Raw genomic sequence first — 23614 nt, 5'->3', positions numbered from 1 at the left:
GATCTATCCTGGGCTGCTGGCATAGGCATCTGTTCTGTCTCTCTACCATGCCACTTGTTTTTCTGCCAACTCTGACTTCTTTTCTGTTTTACTGTTGAAGGTGCTGCCAGGTTTTACATGATTCTCCTCCTATGGCCAATGCTCACAGATCCAGAAAGTGACCACTGGTCCAAGTTAGGTGATAGGATTTTAAAACTTCTAGCCCATGACAGCATCTGATAAGCCTGTCAGTTGGATGTTCCTGGAGCTTGGTCCATGTTTTCTGGCATGTGGGTTAGAAGTGGAGATAGCTGGTGCCATAGTCTGAAAGAATGAGTCATCATTTTAAGAGAGGAAGAACAGGAACTCAATCTACACTCATCTGGCTCAGTTCTTAGCTCGGGGTCCTGTAAGATGTCTCTTATTGTAACAGCCAGGGTGTGTCATTGGGAGCAACCTCTGATCTCTGCAACCTCTCCCTGTGCCTGAAGGGTTCCCTGTCATGTTCTCCCTTGTCCTGTGTCCTTGTCACCAGCTCTTGGATCAAGCATTCTGGGTCCTCTCACAAATTCCTCTTGACTGTTCCCAAGCAAGGGCCCAAGAGTGGCTCAGGTGGGTGCTTCTGTGCACCCAGCAGAGCATTTCCTTTCCTCATGGGATCCAGGCAGCTCAAGGATAACTTCCATCTCATGCTGCTGCCAGCACTGATGTGAATAATGTATGTGGAAATCCACACTACTGAGAGACTTCTAGGTTGGGAAGGCCATCTGCTGCCATCAGGAGCCAAATTTTCAGGGTATCACAAACTGATAGAATACAGGATATCAGGAATGGAGGTGCTAAGATATATATTCAAGTCACAACTAGGTGATGAGACCGAGATATTTTTTCAGTCACCCCACAAATATTTATTGAGCACCTACCATGTGCAAGACACTGCCCCAGACACTGAAGATATTACAGTGCAAAAGAAATACCTTCAAGACAGCTTCTATTCTTATGGCATATGGTCTTCATATAAAGATAAAATCTAGCCCTAAGGAGTCTTTTTTTCCGAAATGCTTCTGCAGGCTTTTTTCTTTTTTTTTTTTTTAAGTTGTAGATGACACAATACCTTTATTTTATTTATTTATTTTTATGCTGAGGAAAGAACCCGGTGCCTCACATGTGCAAGGCAGCTCAGTCTACCAATTGAGCTACCACCCCAGCCCCCAAAGTCTTAACAGTACATCTCACCTTGCCTCATTTGTAAAATGAAGTTAAAATAATTACCTCACAGGACTGTTTAGAGGATTCAATAAAATAATGCATAGGCACATTCTTGGCATTTAAGCACCAGAAAATATTACTTTCTCCATGAAAAATCAGAAAAGTCACACTGAACTCAAACCACAGGACAGCCCACTGCCAATTCGTAGGCGTGCCCACTTCTGATGTAGCACAGGCAAAAACTGACTTGGTTGGTGTCGGGTCAGAGATGGGTACCCGGGAGCGTTGGGAACACAAAGTGGCCACGAGGGGGCAGCGCACGGCAGGGAATCTTCGCCACCGACCCCAGCCCACAGCCAAACTTCCCTGCTGCTCCCGATCCTCCCGTACGTACTTCCGTTGCTCTGACGCTCCCAGAAACCGGGGCGTCGGGAAGGAAAGCGCGAATTCCCCCTCCTCTGCGCCTTGGGAGGAAATATTGGACTCGGTTCACCAGATCGCGCCGCAGCGGGCGCTAGAGCCCTTGGAGCTGCGCCGCCGAGGCGCGGAGCCGGTTGCCCGGCAAGAGGGTGCTGGTGCGGGGGTAAGAGGCGTTAGCCTCTCCCCGGCCACCGGGAGAGGACAGGCTGCTGCTGAGAAGGGTCGGCACGGTCCCGGGGCGTTCTCGCCAAACCCGAGCGCCTTCCCCTCCTGCCTCACGGGGCATCCCCACCCACACCCGCAGCTGTCACTTCTGTTTGCCGCCTGGAAAGGGAACAGGACCCGGAGCGCTCCCTGCAGTCGTCGGGGAGGATGCCTGCCTGGGCGTCGGCTGTGTCCTCCAGCCGTTCGCCAGCGCTGGCGAAGAAAGCAGTCGGGATAACGCCGCCCAAACTTTCCTTCGCAGCAGCGTTGGGAGGAAACGTCCCCCTCTGAGCCTTGCGGAGAACCCAAAGACTACTCAGCCCTACGGAAGGGACAGGGCCGTGCCTGCTTAGGAGTTGTTCCCGGGAACCCCGGAGGTGCCCTCAGGGGCAGGGCCAGTCGCCGGCGTGCGCCGAGTCCAAAGGAAGTCTAGCGGGCTCAGCGCCTCTTGCCCAGTGCCCCGCAGTGACCGTGACCTCCGCGCGCCCCCCGCACACATGCTCGTGGCCCAGGGAGAGGAACGCTCCAGCCGAACCCGCTAGAGGCAGCGACTCGCAAGCAGGCCAGGGGCGCATGGAGGCGCCGCGGGGGCGGTGCGGCTCGCCAGCAGCGCGGGGGAGCGCGCACGCCGCGCCCCGGCCTCCCCGGGGACCCGGCCGGCCGCTCCCCGCACTTCCTGCCGCGGGGCTCTCGGCCTCAAGCAGCCGTTTGGAGCGCAGAGCTGGCTGAGCGTCGTGTCCGGCAGCATCCGCGGTTCCTGGCGCTGGGCAGACGTGTGGCGGGACAGGTGTAGCCGGCAGCGGCGGGCGTCGCGCTCAGAAGGACTGAGCGGACTGGGCTGGCTGGAGTTGGCTAGCTGCTCACGGAACTCCGGTCCCCGCCACGCAGGCCGGTCGGCGCGTCACTTTGCACCGCGGCGGCGGCGAGAGCCTCGGGGGAAGGAAGTCGCGGCGAAACCCGGCTCTCTGGCAGCGGCCGCCTGGGCGCGGTCCTGATGCTCGCTGCCCGCTGCGGGACCTACTCCGGCCCCCGGACTTAGGTAGCTGCGCGTGGCCGGCGCCGGCGCCTCCCCCATGCTGCTCGGAGCGTCCTGGCTGTGCGCGTCCAAGGCGGCCGCCGCTGCTGCGCAAAGCGAGGGCGACGAGGACAGGCCCGGAGAGCGGCGGCGGCGGCGGGGGGCGGCCTCAGGGACGGGAGAGGACATGGACGAGTCGTCGCTGCTGGACCTACTGGAGTGCTCCGTATGCCTGGAGCGTCTAGACACCACGGCCAAGGTGCTGCCATGCCAGCACACCTTTTGCCGCCGCTGCCTGGAGAGCATCGTGTGCTCGCGCCACGAGCTTCGCTGCCCGGAGTGTCGCATCCTGGTGGGCTGCGGCGTGGACGAGCTGCCCGCCAACATCCTGCTGGTGCGCCTGCTGGACGGCATCCGCCAGCGGCCCCGTGCGGGCGCCAGTCCTGGCGGGAGCCCGCCTGCGCGCCTCGGCCCGGGCGGCAGCCCGCCTGCGCGCCCTGGCTCCAGTGCGTCCACCGCACTCGCTGGCGGCGGGGGCGGCGCGGTGGGCAGCGCCCCGGGCTCCCCTGTCTTCCTCTCCGCGGCGGCGGGCAACGCCACCGCCAGCCTGTGCGACCTGGCTACTAACAGGGGCGCTCCAGTGGCAAAGGTGGGTATCTGCCCCACGGCTTGGCGCTTGGTGTGTGGGAGCGCGAGTGTTGGTGGGCACGTGGGCGTAAGGGTAGTGATGAGAGGCAGAGGAGACCAGACGTGACCCTGCGTTGGCCCACTCTTCTGTTTTGCTCTTCTTTCTCTAACTTTGCCTCCCTCCAGCCACTCTGGGCATGTTCTCTTAGTTCTCACTTGCTAATTCTTGGGTACATTCCTGAGCACCCTGTTCCCCTAAACTTCTTGACACCTACTGTGGGTCCCCCTGCACCCACCTGTTCATATGTGAGTCAGCACCCCATCCTCCGTTCCGGTGGATGTGCCTTTGGGCTTGCTGCTTGCTCATCCTGACTGCCTCCCCATTCAGGCCCTGCCTTTAACTGCATTCTGGTCCCATCTCCCCAGAAGCCGTGATCTTCTCCTGGACCCTCAGGCTCTCTGCTCCCTCAGACCTCCTGGAGGAAAGTTCGTGCTTATTTTTCCCCTAGTCTGATCGCTTCAGGAAGTCAGTGGCCTCCTGCCTGTGAGGCTGGCTAGGGAGCTAAAAGAGGGATGTGGTGTCTGAAGACTACAAACTTTTCCTTTAGCAGGAGGGAAGGAGTTAAACTGGAGCCCCCAGGAGGGTTTTGGCCCAGAGTTTTTTTTTTTTTTTGGACTTGACTTGGCAGCCTCTGTCACTAAGCCATGGACTCTTAAGTAGGGTTACATTCCCATGTGGGCCGTTATTTTCAATTTTTATTATTGGTTTCATTTTGTGTGCGCATAGATTGTACAGTCTCCACTGCTTCCGTTTTACTTGAAAAGAAAGATTTTCCCTGGAGAGCTTCAGTGATTTGGTTTCAAAAGGTTCTTCTTCCATGTTGTTACATACCCTCTGCCACTTCTCTCTCCCTCTCTCTCTCTCTCTCTATATATATATATATATAGTGTGTGTGTGTGTGGGGGGGTGGCAGCCCACCCATGCTGGTTTGAGTGACACACAAAGTACCTGCGTGTTTTAATATCTCTAAATGAAGAAAACACATTTTAATGTTAAAAAATATTATGTAGATATGTTGGAATTGTCATTTGTTTTAGAAAACACAACCGTATTCCTCTACTTTTGACCATTTAAGGAGTTGGTGGTGGTGCATAATTCTTCCAGTGCCTACAATCTTGAATTGCTGGGAAAATGCTAGCATCTGAATTACTCAGCACTTCAACATTGCTAACAAGAACTTAAACCCTTGGATGTTGAGATTGAGGTAAATGCCATACATTGCTGAATTGCTTTTTTTCCCTAAGGATATGGAAGAATGAACAATCAAGGACAGTCAAGGAATGTTCCTACTTGAGGTCATTGCTAAGGGGTATTTTTGTCCTTTGGTTTTAATTGTGATTAAGTCCAGCTACATGCTCCAGTTAGATTTGCAAACTTTTCTTTCCTATCCTTGCTGTTTTTAATTTAAGGTATTATAATTAAAGATTTTTATTTGCCAAATAAGCAGGTTACCTCCTCCTGTTTGAATAATTATGTGATTTTTTGGAACTATGTCTCTAGTAAGACCCTGGGACATTTTGGCAATGGTGTATTTATGATGCCCTCCTAGTTTATGTTGGGGGAATCGTGTTTGACCAGGAGGTTCAGAGATAACCTCTGAAACTCAAAAGGCACAGCCTTGGGGTGGCTCCTGGAACTCTTTGCCTGTTATGGCATTCTTTAGAATTTGTCAGAGGGCTGGAAGGTTGTAACTGTGAGTAATGATGCTTAATAACAGGGAATTGATGTTTAGTTGACTAGATTTTGATTTTGTAGGGGCGCACAGACTGTGACTTGCCATGTTTTAGGGAACTTCTAGAAAGCATTTTCTTTATGGGTACTGTGTCAACTAAGTGTAGCCTTCTGCTGTTTCTTCACGGGTCCACCTCAAAGGGATTAAGTTCAGGTTCTGGGAAAAGCCTGAATTAAATCCAAAGTCATATTTGGTTGTTTACAGAGAAGAAAATATCGTGGAAGCAGGGATTATAAGATTATAATACTATAAAGCTTTTCATCTGCTGATTTTTCCACCTGTGCCCCTCCACCTTTTTTTTTTGGTAGCACTGGGATTGAACCCACGGCCTTGAAAATCCTAGACAAGGGCTCCATCACTGAGGCACAATCTCCAACAGACTCACTGCTTTTTTTTTTGGCAGTGCTGGGGATTGAACCCAGGGCCTTGTGCATGTGAGGCAAGTAGTCTACCAACTGAGCTATATCCCCAGCCCATATCCACTGCTTTTTTAAAAAAAATATATATTTTTTAGCTGTAGATGGACACAATATCTTTATTTTTATTTATTTATTTTTATGTGGTGTTGAGGATCAAACCCAGTGCCTCACGCATTGGAGGCAAGTGCTCTACCACTGAGTTACAACCCCACTGCTTTTTAACAGTCATTGGGAATCCTTCTGGTTAATCAGAAGTTCTGCATATTAAACTACTGTTACCAGTCTGGGGTAACAGCATTAGGTCTGGGTGCATCCTCTCAGGGAATAGAGAATGGATAGGGAAGGCAAAAGGGACTGAGATAAGAGTGTTACGCATTAAGCCACCCATGAATTTGGCAGGTGAAGACTTCTGTTAAACATTACTTCCAGATAGACTGTTGGTGCTTTACTATCTATTGGAATGGTACTGCTGTCTCCAAGCAAAGCTGAATGCTGTATGTTGCTGCAGGTTGCTTAATAGGTGGGCACTCATTTTCATCATTCAGCAAATACCAAATATGACTCACCATAGGTAACCATCAATAGGACAGTCCCCTATTTTCACATCTAGAAACTCCTCAAACCTTATTTTGGGCCAATGGGGATATATAAACTTTAAAAATATGTAGATAGACAAATATCTACTCAGCTTATTTATTGAGTTAAATATTGGAATGGAATCAGACAAAAATGTATTCATTTATATTTGGTTTCACTTTTGTCCAGATTCTTCATTTGCATCTTTTCATCGGGGTTTTTATGCACACCAGCATACTTGGAGTCCCCTACCCTGGTTAGCAGACCGTGTCAGCTCAGCTTTCACCGGAACCATTTGAGATGAGACCTTTTATTGGAATCAATTAATGATGCTGCCCCTAGAAATACCCATCACACTTACAAATTCCTAGAGCCCAAACCTGGGATTGTTGGTCTCTTTATTTTTTGATACAGAGAATTTAACCCAGGAGTGCTTAACCACTGAGCCACATTCACAGCCCTTTTTATCTTTTACATTGATACAGGGTCTCACTAAGTTGCTTTGGGCCTTGTTAAGTTGATGAAGCTGGTTTAGAACTTGTGATCTTCCTGCGTCAGCCTCCTGAATCACTGGGATTACAGGTGTGCACCATTGGGCAGTTGTACAACTGTGTGGCTTCTTAAGGTGATATTTAAAAGTCCTATTTTTTAGTTTTAGGTGGACACAATATCTTTATTTTATTTTTATGTGGTGCTGAAGATCCAACCCATTGGTGCCTCACACTTGCCAGGCGAGCACGCTACCACTTGAGCCACATCCTGAGCCCTAAAAGTCCTTTTTTAATGGTCAACTATAGCAGTTTCATATGCGTGCTAAATTTCCCAGCCTATCTTGTTTGTTGACTGTTTTTACATTTTTCAAGAGAACTGATTTCATACCCTACACTAACACTGGGTAAATTGTTTCAGGGCAGTAGGCCTTGCTAAAAGGGTATTGTTGGGGCTGGGGATATAGCTAGTGATAGAGCACTCACCTACCTTGTTTGAGGGCCCGCGTTCTATACCCAACGCTACAAAAAACCAAAGGAGAGGCTGCCGAAAGGGTTTTGTGGTTCTACATTGAGTAAATCAAAGATTACTTTTTAATATGAGATGTTTAAAAAGGACTTAAATATAAAACAGTTTCAGTGTTTTTCTGAATGGTTTTTATTTTGTTTATTTTAAAATATTCCTTGCCTTTTATTTAGGCCCGGGTAGAACTCATTGAGTACCTACATTGTGCCAGGTACTACTCTTGGGCTCTCTTGGAGATTATAAGGGGATAAGGGAGGGAAGCTATTTGCTCTTGGCTCTCAGGAGACACTTGATGGCACCACGGCTGGTGTTAGCCCAGAACTTTGTGAGGTTTAAGAGGGAGGACATTTTCACAAATTAAAGGACTATAGAAAGTGTGGGCAGTGCCTTTGATGACATAAAAGTAAGCTTTAGAACCTAATTAGTTTGTGTTGTGTTTGTGTGTTTGTGTGTGTGTGTGTGTGTGTTTACTTTGTGGATCAAATCCACAGGCCTATGAGCCACACCCCCAGTCCTATTTATATCCTGAAGTACAGTAGGATATGTTTAAATTGGACCCATCTGAAAAATCTCTATATCTCTCAGGCAGTGTGACTGGGACCTAGTAATGGGAAATGTAAAATTAACAGAGAATCATAAAAATTATATGCATTAAGAATTTTATTATAGAAATGCACATATATGATTCTTTTATTCTTTTTTTGGATGCAGGGCTGAAGACTTTTCTTTTGAGTTCCAAATTGTCTTTCTGGCTTAAGCCACAGCCATCATTTATGATTTTCTATTTGTTTCTTTCTAGTGGAGTGAGAACTCAAGAGACTTTCAAAGAACTAAGTGGCACATCCTTCTAGAGTTTAAACAGCCCCTCCCCTGCAATGCTTCATGCTCTTGTTCATACCCAATCTGACCATTTTAAAGCACGTTGCCTTTGTTGAGTCTGTTTGAAGCAGTCCTCTTGGTCTTCGAGGGAGCAACATAGTTTTTGCACCCAGCTTCCTTGGTTACATAATATTTAATTAAAATATATTTTTAACATTGTGAGTACAACTTGCATAAACATGGTTGTGAATAAAGAGGACAGATTCCTGATAAGGACAGACCTCCCTGCTTGGCTAGGAGGGGACTGCAGCCTTCCTTGGAGGTGAGTGCCTTGGGCCATCTTGCAGAGGCCGTGACACTTTAGTTAGTCCAGCTTGTCAGATAGCTGGAGGCCAGAGTAGTGGGGTATCTATGGCGTCTCCAAGCAAATTAACCTGCTCTTTGATCATGGACAGTTGGGAAGCTTATGCCTGAGATGTTTTACTTAACAGCTACTGAGGGCTGCTGTGTGCTGGGCACTTTGACATATATGGCCTTATGGAGAGTTCACCACAATCCTTAAGTGGTTGGTGTAATGACTACTTGGAGGCCCAGAGAAAGTGATACGTAGGTAGTTGTGAGAGCTAGGAAATGGCTCATTCAGGATAGTGTCCCTCGACTCCGTCTCTCTGCCCTTCTATTCTTGGCAGTATGGTTGTGACACTGTTGTGGTTTAGTCTTGGATGTAATAAGGATTCCAGGGGAAAAAGGCCAGCCCATGGCAGGATGGACAAGTATGGATCTTGAAAAGAGTCAGACATCCCACAGGGTAGCAGGTACCTGGTGAACATGACAGCTGAGCCACAGTGCAGTCTTTTCAGAAGGCTTGAGCACCTTTGAGACTTACACCAATGCTGTGTTCAGCTGGTAGCCAGTTGGTGAACAGTCTAAATTACCTTTCATTGAACACTTATTGTATACTGGGTTCCTGGAGGCTACTCCAGGCTAAGGATTGGTCAGGTGATTTAAGCATATCTCATCTCTTCTTTATGACAATTCGGGTAGCTAGTTACCCAGGTGAGGAAAATGAGGCTGCCTAAGTTCCTTTGGGTGAAGGATACAGTTGGTAAGGTTAATACTTGAAAGATGGACTTTGGGCCTAGGGCCCTTTTGGTTAGAGGAGTCTTCTTCCCTTGTGACAGATAGCTAGTTGGTGGCCATAGTGCCAAATATAAGCAGCACTGACTTGTTCAGCTCACCTCACCTAAAAGCCACAGATGCTCTTCCAGCCTGTGGCTGCCATCTTGTAAACCCCCGAACCCCACAGAGTAACGACTGTATCGGTTATGACTGGGGTGCAAGCAGCCCTGTGACAGGCACCCCTCTGTGCAGTGATATGAACAGCACACTGGGAATCTGCGTGGCCAGGCTAGTGGCTTCATTGCCTGCGTGTCTATCCTTCTCTTCCTCTGTTGGCCTTATCCCCAGCTCCACCCCCTGGTCTCAGGAGTGGCAGTGGCTTCTGCTGTCACATCCCCATGACAACACTTAGAAGAAAGAGGGTTTCTTTCCCTTCTCCACGTCGGTCAGCAGAGCATGACCTGGTCACCTTGACATGCTTCCCCTCACACCTTGGGGGCTGGCTGTGATTCCTGGTTGGTGCCTGAGCCTGCTACAGCTTAGCTGGGACCTTGGCACATGGATGACCTTCCTCTCCTGGGGGTTGTGGAGGTTGGGGAGGAAGGAGAGAGCGAGCAGGGGACTCCATGGGTGGCTGAGTGTGACCCAGGGGTTGGGAGTCTCAGGACAGGTGGATTTAATCCTGGCTTCCTCACTTCCTCACTGTGTACCCCCTGGGCAAGCGGGCTAGCTTCCGTGAGTCTTCTTATCAGTGAATTAGGGCTCTTATCTGCTTTACTGGATAAATGAGATCACATGTGTGCAGTCACATAGTTGACTGTCTTTTTCGTGCATATTACTAAGATGAAAATTTCAAGTCTCTCATCATCTCTGAGGCACCCCTCACGGGGCCTGTGGTAGGCAGGTACATAGCATCTTAAATTAAGGGTATGTGTGTGCAGGTGTGTGCATGTGGATGTGGATAGGTGGTGTGCGTGTGGGCGTGTGGAGTCCGATCTCAGACTTTGCCCCAGAGTCGGCCTGTTTTATGGAGACTGGATTATGGATCTTTAATGGACACCTAAGCTGAATGGTTGTTTGAGTCTATTTCACCTTTTAAATTGCTCCAGGTTTTTATCTTTGTTATCAGAGTCAGTGTTCCTGGTCTTTACAAGTGTCATTAAGGTGAAAAAAAAAATCCTAAACTATAATCTGTTTTAAGAAAGGCAGCAGGGAAGAATAATCCTTCTCAGTTGCTGATCCAGTTGGTTGGCAGGCTCTCCTGAAAACGAGCCCGCCTCCTTAATCTGTAGGACCCAGGAGCTTGTCTACAACTGCCCGGAATCAGACTGCTCAGTGTGATGGAGCTGAGCAGAGTTCTATCCAGGTGTTTCTTCTTTCTGGCTCTTGAGAGCAGCCTCCTGCCTGCTGGAGCATGACCAAATTGGGTCTCAGCAGGTATTTCAGTTCAACCTGTATTAAATCTCCATCTTTACAGTTAGCACAATCTTTTTAGAGGTACGTTTTTTTTTTAAATAAAATATCAGCAAGCATTTGGTTAGGGGCAAATGCTTTTTACAGCACCACTTGAAGAGGTGCAGGTCAGTTTTTATCAGATTTGCCTTGCTTGGGAGATGTTCAGATTTGATGAATAAGAAATGCATGCTTTCTGTGTATCCTATTGGAATTTTAATTAACCTGAGAAGAATAGGGTATCAAGCCCAAGGTGTTGGCAGTGGTGATTTATAGATCCTGCTAACACACTGTAACATAGGCTACCCTTTGCCCACGGAGTGAAGCTTGAATGAAAAAGTATATAAAGTATGAGTACAATTTGACTCTACCGCAGCTTGCTGCTTCTCTAAGCTACACTTTTGGCCCTTAATGGCTGGCAAGTGTTCACTCCCGTGGGAGACCTGAAAGAGCCTTCGAGAAGAGCTGTTTCTCTCTTCTGCTCCACACAAGTTTCTCTCTTCTGCTCCACACTGTTCACAGATACAATAGTTATCTGCAAACATGAAGATATTAGGATGTTTGCATTCCTGCTTAATGGTATGTGTGCATAATGCCCACGTGAATTCATATGCACTTAGATGAATTCGGATTAGCCACAGGAACTCAGGCCAATAGAAGTGTGAGAGAGAATTTAAAAAGGGACTCTCCACGGGCAGATGCAAGTCCAGGACAAGTGTGGAGAATAGTGTGTGTGGGGGGCTCCTCAACAGTGTTCACAGGAAGAAGGGTGCAGAGAAACGAGTTCCCAGTGAGACTTTAGAGGCTACTCAAGAAAAGGGCTATTGATGCATTATTTGTCTCTAGTGTCATTTGAATGCTGTGTACCAGTCATTCCACTAGCATGGTGGTGGTTGCAGGGTGTGTGTGGGGGGTACCTGGGATAAAAATTATATTAGTTTTTATTTGTAATGCAATGCACTTTTTTTCCATTTAGTTAAGTGACTAGATCAGAGAAATGCATGTGTCTGTATCCTTTTATTCTATTGTCTACCTAACAGAGATCCCCAGTTCTGGGGATCAAACCCAGGGCATTACACATGATCTGCAAGTGCTCTCCCACTGAGTTGCTTCATAAACCTGCTGGCAGGAATTTCTCATGAGGAAAGTGGCAGTGGTGCGATTTAGGGCTTTGTGAGTTTGCCACTGGTTCCCCATTCCTAGAGTTTCTTCTTTCATTGTTTGGGGTCATCAAACAAGGACTCTGCATTTCTTTTTCAGGATCTTTAGTACTTTGAAGTGGGGATGGAAATGGTGAAGAAGGAATCTTCTGTAAGTGGATGCTTTCTAAGAAAGTTTGCTGCTCACTCCTTGGCTTCGTCTGCATTTTGGTCATGCACATGGTGCCCATTGCTGGTTCTTGTGTGGAGGCTCCCAGAGTACCATGTGATCAGGAGGCTGTGGGACTTTGCTGGAGGAGCTGGAGCAGTGGAGGGAGGTCAGGTGTGTCTAGCATATTGGTGGAGGCTTCTTTTGATTTTTGGAAGTCTCTTTCATCACCACTACCAGCCTAGGAGAAAATGATTTGGATTTATCAGGTAGGATCTGAGACATATTAATGGATTACTCTGTTTTATTTGTTTAACTAGGATGGGCCCAGAGATACTGGCGAGAAGGGAGAAAGGCAAGGGAGGTTAACTAATCTCATCAGACATTGTTAGTTGTAATGAGCAGTTGCTTTTGCTTTCTGATGAATTGGTTAATTCTCTGCAGTGTTTCCTGGCAATGTTACTGTTTGATTTGAAGGGTCAGAGGATTCCTCAAGATGATCACCAAACATGAAGAAAAGGTTTGCAGGGGCCTTGGGTGGTCTTCAAGGAATGTGCCATCTAATTTTCAAAAAAATGTATAATTTTTACGTTGCCAGAACTTCAAGTTTGATTAAAAATTTTAGCTTGGTGCTCTATTTGCAGGCAAAGTAGCAAGCAAAATTTGAGTACTGTTTGGGAATTATCGTATTATATTAAACTGGTTCCTTTAGAGAGGGGTCATTGAGTAGCCCCTGGGCAGCCATGGTGGTGGGTTCATTCTAGCTTGCCTTCTTCCCCCTGTAACTCGCTTTCTTCACAGTTGGAAGCTGGCCCGTTCATCCTCCAGGCATGCATGCCCAGCCTGAAGATGGCAGCTGTAAGGAATGTGCAGAGCGAATGGTAGCCCAGGGGCTGGAACTGGGGAGCTGTCACCCTGATTCTGCCTGAGAGCTGCTCTTGAAGTCTGGTCTCCAATGAGTGATGTCGATAATTCATTCAGACCACAGGCATTTATCGCCTCCTCACTTCCTTGAAAGCACTTTGTTGGATGCTGGAATATGTATGGGGCGAAAACCCCAGAAATACTACCTGCCTTCCTGGAGCTGACAGTTTAGAGGACACAGAATAAACAAATATCCAGTAGATCTGTCATCACAAGTTGCGATTAGAGCTGTGAAGATGGAGAACCAGAACCCGCCTACGATCGAGCCACAGCTTTGTGACTCTGAATTCAATTATGTAGCTTATTGTATTTATCTAAATGTACCCACGTATTTGCTATTTATGGATAAACCACTGGATTCCTTAACTCTTTATTAAAATACTCCAAATTCTAGGTATCTCACAAGCTGCACCTTCTTTTTCTTTCCCAAGGAATGGGAATGGAAGCAGGTGCCTTTCCATGGTGCTGAACATTAAGATCTGAGCTGGGCACAGAACAAAGATGACCATTGAGACTAACCTTTTTCTACTTAGTTTGCCAGGGTCATGGGTTAATTTTATCAGTAATAGTAACTGTCTGGACCAAGTCTGTAGTCTAAACATGTGTGAATAAAGATGGATGCTGATCCCTATAGCACTCCTAAAAAAGAACAACCTTCTTCTGTTGCCAAGTAGCAGTTCTCTTTTGCCTTCTATGGCTGGTTTTGTGTTGCAGATCTCAGAGGGGGCAAATCATCCAATATTAAAATTGTTTTCTTTTCATTAATTTTAGCAATATGGACCTGATGTCATGGCACATGCCTATAATTCCAGCAGCTCAGGAGGCTGAGGCAGGAGGATCACAAGTTCAAAGCCAGCCTCACTCAGCAACTTAGCATCGAGACTATAAAAAAATATAAAGGGCTGGGTGTGGCTCAGTGGTTAAGCACCCCTGGGTTCAATCCCTGGTTTAAAAAAATTTAAAATTAGCAATATGGTTTTTGTGGATTTGGGAGTTTATGTGGTATCTTTGTTCAACAGACAGCCTTGACCTATGCACAGTAATAGAAATAGATATTATCCTGGATTAAGGTGTTGCCTCCAGCATCCCAAATAAATTGACATACGTCAGATTCTGTGGGGATGCAGTTAAACCTCACAGTTAAAAGATACATGGTATAGAGCAGTTCCCATTATCCAGAAGATTGCAGCTCCTCAATTTTCCAGTCACCCATTTCTAGGACTGACGTGTTGGTGGCTTGGCAGATCAGTGTCTGGAGTTGCATGGATAGGGGCTCAGGTCCAAGGGGACAGCACCATGGGAGCTTAATGTACACGAATTTGTACTTGTAGGCAGGTGGGGGCTGTTTGTCTTACATGGATCTGCTTTAAAGAAGTGGGGTGGTTTATTGAGCATTGGTAGGGAGTCATGAAATACTGAATTGTGTCCACATAACTCACATGATAAGGATGGGGTAGGGGAGAGGACAGGCCAGGAGAAGGTTTTCCATTCAAGCCCTGGGCAGGCCTCCTCTCTGCTAGCCATCACTGTTGCATGTTTTCTAAACACCACACATTGGTGCACATGGTTGATGCTCATGGTTGGACTTTCCACTCTTACGGATATCAGCCACATCCAGCCACTGACCCCATGATCCACTTGTCCTTCGTGAGAATTGTAATTGTGCTTGTGGGGACTTTACTGATATGCCTTCTCTGTGTTTCCCCAAACTTGAACAATTTCTTGTTAAAATTTAGGTGTTTTAGATAATAGATTTTTTTCCCCTTTTCTTTCCTCTTTCTGCAGGGGCTGGTTGTAAGTCTGAATGCGGTTGATATTAATCATAGCATTTCCTGTGTCCCCAAACTCATCGATGCTTCTGTGACCATCATCTGTGAACCTCGTGGGCCGAGAAGCCCCTTTCTTCTCCAGCCCAGCATGCCCCTCTGGGGTCGTGATGAACTGGATCTAAAACACCTGTGACAACCAGTCTGTCTTGGTGGTATCCGGGTGGGTTTGGTCAGCCGAGGGATTGGTGCTGACCCAGTGCCCATGGACTTTATCAGGGGAGAAGTCAGGAACGACCCGGCCCATCTAAGCCTGCTGTCTCCTTTCTTTTGTTGCCTCTGGGAAGCATGTGGCTCCATTTTAGTTTTCTCAATCTGTTTTCAGTGCTCTGTCTTCACTCTTCCCTTCCGTGGGCTGCGTGTTTTCCTGACAATTACTGCTTTGTTGGCCCCTTTAAAGTTGTCAGCATCTGGCTTCCCGGAGGCACCAGCTACTTATCCTGTCTTGGTTCCGTTCCTCTGGCTCCTCGGTGCTGAACAGGGCTCACCCTCTGGTCACCCTCCCCATCACGCTGAGCTCTAGGGAGAGCCATGTGCCCTTTTGACCCTGAGGCACCTGCCTCCCTTCCTCAGCTGCCTGGACAGCCGAGATGGCGCTGTCCCATCGTCCTTTCACCATGGAGCCATGGTGGGTCCATTCTCCTCTGGGCGGACTCTCTGTCCCCTCCGGGGGGACTCTCCGTGACTCCGTGAGATCTGGTAAGCTGTGCATTCCCATTTCTCTGGCCACTTCCCTGTCTCCTGCTCATACCCTTTCTACTGGGGTTCTTTCAGGAGCAGGTGTTTATTTGTGGTCTGAAGATTTTCTTCTTAAAAATTCATATGCATGTTACGTTCTATCCAGAAGGCGCTTCCTCTGATTTTAATATCACATTGGGGGCTTTTCTGCCCAGATCTGGAATCAGATGTGTGTGTCCCGTGACTTTCCCTGGCTTGGCCCACCCCAGAACCCTACATGCACCCCAGCTGGCTGGCACAGCTGTACAGATGAAGACCCCACAGTGAGGGCAGGCTGCCACCTAGGCTCAGAGGCTCAGAGTTGAGCCTGGCAGTCTGTGCTGAGTCAGTAGTGATGTGCACTCAAGAAGGGTTCAAGTGTGACTTTTGTCAGTGGGCTGGACCCATCATTCAAGCTTTGATTGGTTCTCTGTGGGAAGAACAGCCCCTGCTAGCTCATAGACACCTGGTAAGGTCAACTGAGTGGAGCCTGGCAGGTCCCAGAGGTTTCTTTTCCTTTTTTAAAGAAATTTTATTTTTGATTGACACACAGTAATTGTATCTATTTGTGGGGTGTGCTGTGATGTTTCCATATAGGTATGTATGAATCATCAAATCAAGGTAATTAGCATATCTATCACCTTAAGCATTTATCGTTGCTTTATGTTGAGAACATTCAAAAGCCTCTCTCCTAGCTATTTTGAAATATGTAGTGAATTATTGTTAACTATATTCACTGGATGGCACAATAGGACACCAGAATTTATTCCTTCTATCTAACCATAGGTTTGTACCCATTAACCATCCTCTCTCTATCCCCCTGCCCCCCGGCCCCTCACCAGCCTTTGGTAACCATTGTTTGTTATGGTTTAAATATAAGGTGTCCCCCCACTCCCCCAAAGCTGGTGTGGCAGTACAGGAATATTCAGAGGTGAAGTGATTAGATTATGAGAGCTACACTTAATCAGTGGATTAATCCATTTGATGGATTAATAATTTTGATGAACTCCTTCCTGGTGATAATGGTAGTAGGTGCTGTGTGGCGGAGGAAGTAGGTCACTGGGGATTGTAGCCATTAGGGATTATATTTTGTTCTTAGCTCCTCAAGCTCTCTTTCTCTCTCTCTCTCTCTCTCTCTCTCTCTCTCTCTCTCTCTCTCTCTCTCTCTCTCCCTCTGTCCCTGTCCCTCCCCTTACCTCCCTTCCTGGCTTTCCCCCAGTTTACCCTTCCCCCATCATGTATCTGCCTTGGAGCCGGCCAACCATGGACTGAACCTCTGAAACTATGAGCCCCAAATAAACTTGTTCTCCTCTCAGTTGTTCTTGTTGGGAATTTTTGTCACAGCAGCAGTAAACTAACTAATAAACTCTTTTGCTCTTAACTTATATAAGATCTTTTAGATTCCACATATGAATGAGATCGTCTGGTACTTTTTCCAAGCCTGGCTTATTTCGTTCAGCATAATTGTCCTTTAGGTTCATCCGTGTTGCCCCAAATAACCATCGTTTGAGAACGTCATTCTTTTTTGACAGAATTAGTATTCTATTATGTATATGTACCATGTTTTCTTTAGCCATTCATAGGTTGATGGATACCTAGGTTGACTCCATATCTTGGCCGTTGTGAATAGTGTTGCAGATAACTTGAAAATGAAGACATCTCCACCTTCTGATTTCATATTTGGGGGGTAGATATACCCAGAAGTGGGATTGCTGCACTGTACACGTGGTAGTTCTATTTTTAGTTCTATGTTTAGTTTTCTGAGGAAACTCTGTACTAATGCCTGTCCTAATTCACATTCCTACCGACAGTGTGTGAGGCTTCCCATTTCTCTGTATTCTCACCAGTTGCTTCATTTGATTCTTTTGGTAGTGGCCTTTCTGGCTGCAGTGAGGTACTAATAGCTCATGATAGTTTTGACTTGCCTTGCCGTGGTGATCAGCAGTGTTGAAATTCCTTTATTTCTATTTTTTAATTTTCTGGTAGTTGGCTCACCCTCCCAGGCACTTGGGGTCTGTTGTGGAGTGAAGGAAGTGCTGTCAGCTTGTCAGTAAACGTGAGGAAAGGTGGCTGTCATGGAGCGATGCTCTCACTCTTTACACTGAAGTGGGAAACATTCTGTCAGGTGGAGACATTTTCAAGGATGTCAGTTTTCAAAGTGACAATTGCTATGTTGAGAGGCAGCGTAGAGGTGTTCAAGTTGAACGATGGGGACTTTGAGTTGGCCTCCAGGCGGCTGGAGTAGGACCTTGTGCGGGGGATGCAGAAGGGGAAAGGGCCACTGGGGAGGGGATATTCCTGGTGACGGCCTGGGCACAGGGAACCCAACTGTGGGGGGGCATGCCAGATGGTCCTGGGCAGTACCTGGGAATGAGTTTTATGTTACTGTTTATGTGAATTTTAATGGTCCTTTTTAATTTATGTCAAGAGGTGCATTTAAGAAAAAAATATAGCAGTTACATAGAGTTTCATTTGGAAACAAATTTGAATAAAAAAATGATTCAATTTAAAGAAACTCCTTAAGTAAACATTGTGAAGATGAGGAATGCATGTCTATAGCTTGGATAAAAACTGTCTTAAGTTACAATGAAGTCAGAAGCTTGAAGAAATACTGCACCCCCTGTTTCTTGCAGAGTTATTCATAAGAGCCAATAGGTGGAAGCGACCCAGATGTCCATCAAAGGACAAAGAAATTGTGGCGTATGCACAACAGAATGTTACTCACCCTTAGAAAGAAAGAAATCCTGCCGTATGTGGCAACCAGAGGATATCATGCTAAATGAAATCAGATAGGCACATAAAGACAAATACTGCCATCTTACTTATTTGTGGAATCTAAAGAAATTCAACTCACAGAAGCAGAGGGAAAAACTCTGGTTACCAGGGGCTAAGAAGTGAAGAGATTGCTGGACATGGTGTGTGCACCTGTAATCCCAGCAGCTTGGGAGGCTGAGGCAAGAGGATTGCAGTTCAAAGCCAGCCTCAGCAATTTAGTGAGACCTTGTCTCAAAATAAAATATAAAAAGGGCTGGGGATGGGGCTCAGTGGTTAAGCACCCCTGGGTTCGATCCCTAGTGTCCCCCTCCCCCCAAAAGTGAGGAGATTGAAGGGATGTTGGTCAAAGGGTATATTACCTTTGGTTATAAGATGAATATGTTCTGGAGATCTAATGTACAGTATGGTGACTGTACTTAATAACAATGCATACTTGAAATTGCTGACAGGGTAAATCTCAAGTATTCTTACCATACACACAACAACAACAAAAAAGTAATTTTGTAAAGTGATAGATGTTAACCAGCTTGATTGTGGCAATAGTTTCACAGTGTCATCATGCTGTATACCTTAAATATATATATATATATTTTTTTTTATATTCCCCAGATATGGCTGGGGAATAAAATTATACATGATAATAAAAGCTATCTTTAAAAGCCCACAAAACTGCCTTACGTTGTAGAATAAGCAGACTCCATTTCCCCACAGCAAATTGGTATTTGTCTTCCAGTGCCCCTCTTTCCTCTGTATCACAGTTGTTGGTGACCCGGCTCTGGGTGTGCTGAGGATTTTATAAGATGAGAGAGGGTTGAATAAGGTGAAGATGAGAAATGGGGACAGCATTTTTCTGCTTGGAAGACAGTGTTTGGAAAAATTGCTTTTTTAAAAAATTTTTAAACCCAAATAGCAATTGCAAGAAAAGCCACCTTTGGAATTGATATAAAGCTGAAATGATCAACATGGCAAAACAGGTGAAGAGAGAGATGTGTTCCTGAGTCCCAGGAGTGCCAAGCTGGGTGCAGGCTGGGCTTCCCTCAGCCCTTCTGTGGCTCCTGGTTACACACCTGCTCAGAGCCGTCTTCTCCCCTGTTTGAATTTCTCAGGTGCCTGGTGAGGTCCCGAACTACAGCAAGACAGTGATGCAAGGATTGGAACCAAGAGATGCTCAAAGTGGGCTTGTCCCAAGTCCTTTGTTCTTACAGCGTGAGTGCTCCTGGTTGGTACAGATGGACACAGATGAGCTCTGGAGTGGGCATGGCCAGTGCTGACCTCAGAGCAGTGGGCTTCGCCCTCTGGCTCTGACTCCAGCGGGTCCAATGTAAGAAAACTCAGGGAGCGCCTGGTCAGGCAGAGCCCTCTGTGGAAGTTCATAATGCAAAGCTGAGCATGGAGCGTCTGACCTGATCCTTTGAGTTTTCCCTCAGTGGTTATGTCTGTGTCCCCAAGTTTTATCATCTCTTTCCCTTGAAAGGGACAATGAATGCTTGTTTCTGTTTTCTTTTTTTTTTTAACAAGATTGCACCATGCCTGGCCCCCCATGTCCTTGAGGGTCCCTTCTGATTACACTCATCCCAACACACCTGTGCCCATGGTCTGGAGAATCGTCCTCAAAAGCTGTTGGTTGTCACCAGCCCTCTCAGCCCCTCTTTCAGCCAGACTTCACAGCAGGCTGGAGGTCCCGTGGATCTGCTTCTCCTGGCCCCAGTCACATGGCCACGTGAGCCCTGCCTGCTCTTCATTCCCACAGTGCGCTCATTTCTGTTATTGGTTCTTTGCTTACATAAGACCTGTCACCTTCACTATTGATCCCTCCATCCTGAAGGACTGACGTGTCCTTCCTCTGTTCTAGGATGCTGTGAAAGGCACGTGGTAACTTGCAGGGTCTGTATTGTGTTTCCTTACCCATTTTGTGCCCACCAGGTTGTCCATGAGTGCATTGCATGTCCCTTAGTACCTCACCTGGTTCTTGACAGAATGACCCTCTGCACTACTGTCACCACACTTTCCTGTGTTCCCATTGAACGTCAAGAGCACTTCTCTAGAATTCATCTTCTGTTTTTTCTCCAGGTCTTGGGGTTTTTTCCTCCCATGCAGATATTTAGGACCAGTGTGGTCAGAACCACATTGCCCATGGAACCTGGCTCCCTGCATGATAGAGCAGAAACCCAGTCTAGGTGCAGCTTGTTGGTTCTTGGGGTCCCCAAAGCATGATGGTCAATGGCAGTGCTGCTTCAGGCTGAAGGTCAGGCAGGAGAAACGTGCCGTGGAGAGCTGTGGCAGGCAGGGAGCCCTAGAGCCCAAAGCTTGGGCTCCCATCTCCCTCTTGATGGGTCCTCACTGTGTGTCCCTGGGAAAGCCACTGGACGTGGAAATGGTATCCCTGGGCCTCCGTGTGCTCCTCTGCAAGGTGGGGCCTAATTAGAGTATCCACCTCCTGAAGGATTGTGCAGACTGAGGGAATTCTTATGTGAAGTGTTGAGAAAATACTGGCTACCTAGTAAGCACTGAATAAGAATGAGCCATTATGACTCTTATGGTTCTTGAGCCTTAGTTTTTCATAATGGTAAGTCTTAGAATGGATGGTACCATAATAATGGCTGTTATGGTTAGGGCTCCCATTTATTGGGCACTTGCCTCTGGCTGCATTTAGACAGACTAAGCATCAGGCAAATGGCATGAGTCATGTTCTCTGAAACATCACTGGACTGCATTGGCAGAGATGGTTCCAGTTCCCCCAAAGTTGGCAGTGTCTTAGGTGCAAAATAATAACAGCAATAACTCACTCCTCAGGGCTGTCTGCCTGCCACCATTCAGTTCTTTGCATTTGTCCTGTGCTTAGAGGCCTCCAGTGGTGGTGGGCAAATCCTTGGTTCTCTGTTTAGGAACCAAGAAACCTGCCTCTGGTGCATGCCTATAATCTCAGAGGATCAGGAGGCTGAGCCAAGTTCAAAGCCAGCCTCAGCAACTTAGTGATGCCCTGAGTATATTAGCGAGACCCCGTCTCAAAATAAAAAATAAAAAGAATGGGGGTGTGGCTCAGTGGTTAAGCATCCCTGGGTTCAATCTCTGAAGACACCTTTCTCCTCACGAACACCTTGGGTCCTGGCTATTCCTCTAGAGGTGGGGAGTCCACACCACCTCCCTCAGCACAAAGCTCTGAGAGGGAGTGACTTCCTAATAAAATTGGGCTGGGACTCCAAAGAGGCACATGAGGGCTTGCATTGCAGGGCCCCACAGGGTTGACATAGGAATATCTTTATTTTTTCCAATCCTTGATTTCCCAAATTATGGGTGTCCTTTGTCTCTACTGCCTCTCTTCCAGACCCTTCCTTTCCTTCCCTTCTCTTCCCCTTCCCTTGGCTGATACCGGGAAGCTCTTCCCCTAGCTGGCACATTGTTTTCATCTCTCTTCCTGCAGCCTCCCCTAGCCTCTTCTAGTCCCGTGGCCTCCGAGTCTTCCTCCTAGGTAAAGGCACTCACCAACTCACGATGGCCCCAACACTTCCCTCCCAGTGTAGGTCTCTTTCTTCCCTCTTGGGGACTGAGTCAGAGAATGGGCTTCTTCTTTGTCCACCCAAGAACTGTTGGCGGGCACCTTCCCAGAGGTACCTGGGGGAAATGGCCGAGGTGCCTGTTTCTTTGAATTGTAACCATCAGTTGGTCCTGAAAGGTTTACTCAAAGGAAGTGAGTGGAGGGGACAGTGCTGCTCTGTGTGTCAGGACCCCGGAGGATGCTTTGATGGATGGTATTGGGTCCGTGTTTTGACAGGCAGCTGTTCGGTCGCTAGGCTGAATGAGGGGCAGTTCTTAAATAGAAACTCCAGTGTGCTGTTTGTACACCAAAGAAACACTAGATCTGTGTGTATTCTTTGCCATCTGCTGCTTGGTCAACAGATCTGATAAGGAGCCAACACTTGAGTGAATTATTTTGCAGTGCTAAATGGAATGCTAAACATAGTACTGTAAATGGTCCAAAAAAGAAGCCTCGTCAATTATTCAAGGGGGGCATATCAAGGTCTCACTGCTCATTATTGATTCCCACTTCCCTTGAAAATGATTTATTTGCCCATTGTCCATCAAGTGACCTTACTAGTATATTTTCCTGCTCTGGGTCTTAGGGTACTTGGTTTATTAATTTTTAATTTCTCTTGTATTTGGAAGTTAACCAGCAGTTATTTAGGTGAAATGTTCAGCACTGGAGCCTGACCCATTCATCTTTCATTTAATCACTAACACATAACAATATGTATGTCCATTTATATATATGTGTGTGTGTGTGTATTTATTTTTTTTCAAGGCTGGGGATTGATCCCAGGACCTTGTGCATGCTAGGCAAATGCTCTACCACTGAGCTATGGCCCCCAGCCTTATAATTCTTATAAATTGGGTTTATAGTTATTAACTGGTTTGGCAGTTCATCCCATTGAATGAAAGTTTTGGAGACTTTAATTTCTGATGATCTTTAGGTTTGCTCAAGATCACTCAAACCTCAAAACATTGTGTAGGACAGGGTGATCTGGGTGGCTTGTCATGTGGCACCTGTGGGATCCAAGACCCTCTGGCAGAGTCATGTGCTGTGTGCTCTCCAGCCCCTTTTGTGACTCTTCTGGTCTTTGTGTGGTGGGGCCGTGGGATGCTGTCAGCGAGGGTGAGATCCTGGCTCTCACACCTCCTTGTTGTAAGACATGGGCAGATGCTGACCTTCTGAGCATCCACGGCCTCCTGTGTGGCATGCCTGACCGTGCCCCCCCTGTGCAGAACATGTGGTGGGGACCACAGGGACCTTTGCCCAGCACCCGTTGTGAGGTTACGGCTCCATCCACTGTCATTAGTGTGTCTATTCAAAAGCTCCCCGCAAGCTGTGAAAGGGTTTTTGAAGACAGTTTTTGTCTTTTTTTTTTGGACAAATTGGCAAGATGCTGTAGCTTGAACTGTGTACAGATTTCTGCACGTGCGGGCTGGGTACTTCTGAAGAATGAAAGAAGGGTTGAGTAATTGGCTCTGGGGAATATTATTGCTGACTGGTGCCATTTTGATGAGTAATAGACCCCATTAGATCATAGTAAAATACTCGATTATGTATAATTAAAGATGGCATTAGTCAGGCAGAAGCCCCAGCATTTGAAAATGTGAAAGGGATAATTTCTAATGCTGAAAAGTACACTCGTGACTGAAGAAGCAGAACATAACAGTGTGTTTGAGCCTTGACATTGCAAGCCTGGGTCACAGACAGACTGCTTATTGGGCAGGGCAGCTGTTGTTCATTTTAGTCTCAAATATTTGTAGTGGTAGCAACCAGGGCAGTTATTTAAAAAAAAAAAAAAGCATTTGAGGTGAATTCACAGCTTTGTGGAACAGCTCTGACGGGTGGTTTTACCAAAACATGAAGTCTTACATTTCATTCTTTGTGTAGTT

The 23614-nt window shown here is 47.0% G+C and overlaps 1 protein-coding gene across 1 annotated transcript in view; it reads left to right on the top strand.

The window, feature by feature from the left end:
• Positions 1-2885: 2885 nt before the first annotated feature.
• Sh3rf3 (SH3 domain containing ring finger 3) overlaps positions 2886-23614 on the top strand; it is a 335414-nt gene continuing 314685 nt past the window's right edge. Inside the window, exon 1 of the mRNA XM_027948923.3 lies at positions 2886-3476. Coding sequence (XP_027804724.2) covers positions 2886-3476 — 591 coding nt within the window. The remainder of the gene's footprint in view (positions 3477-23614) is intronic.

This window comes from Marmota flaviventris, chromosome 14 (genome assembly GCF_047511675.1).
Source record: "Marmota flaviventris isolate mMarFla1 chromosome 14, mMarFla1.hap1, whole genome shotgun sequence".
NCBI lineage: Eukaryota > Metazoa > Chordata > Mammalia > Rodentia > Sciuridae > Marmota > Marmota flaviventris.
The sequence above is the reverse complement of the archived record's forward strand: the minus strand, read 5'-3'. Positions and strand labels throughout refer to the sequence as shown.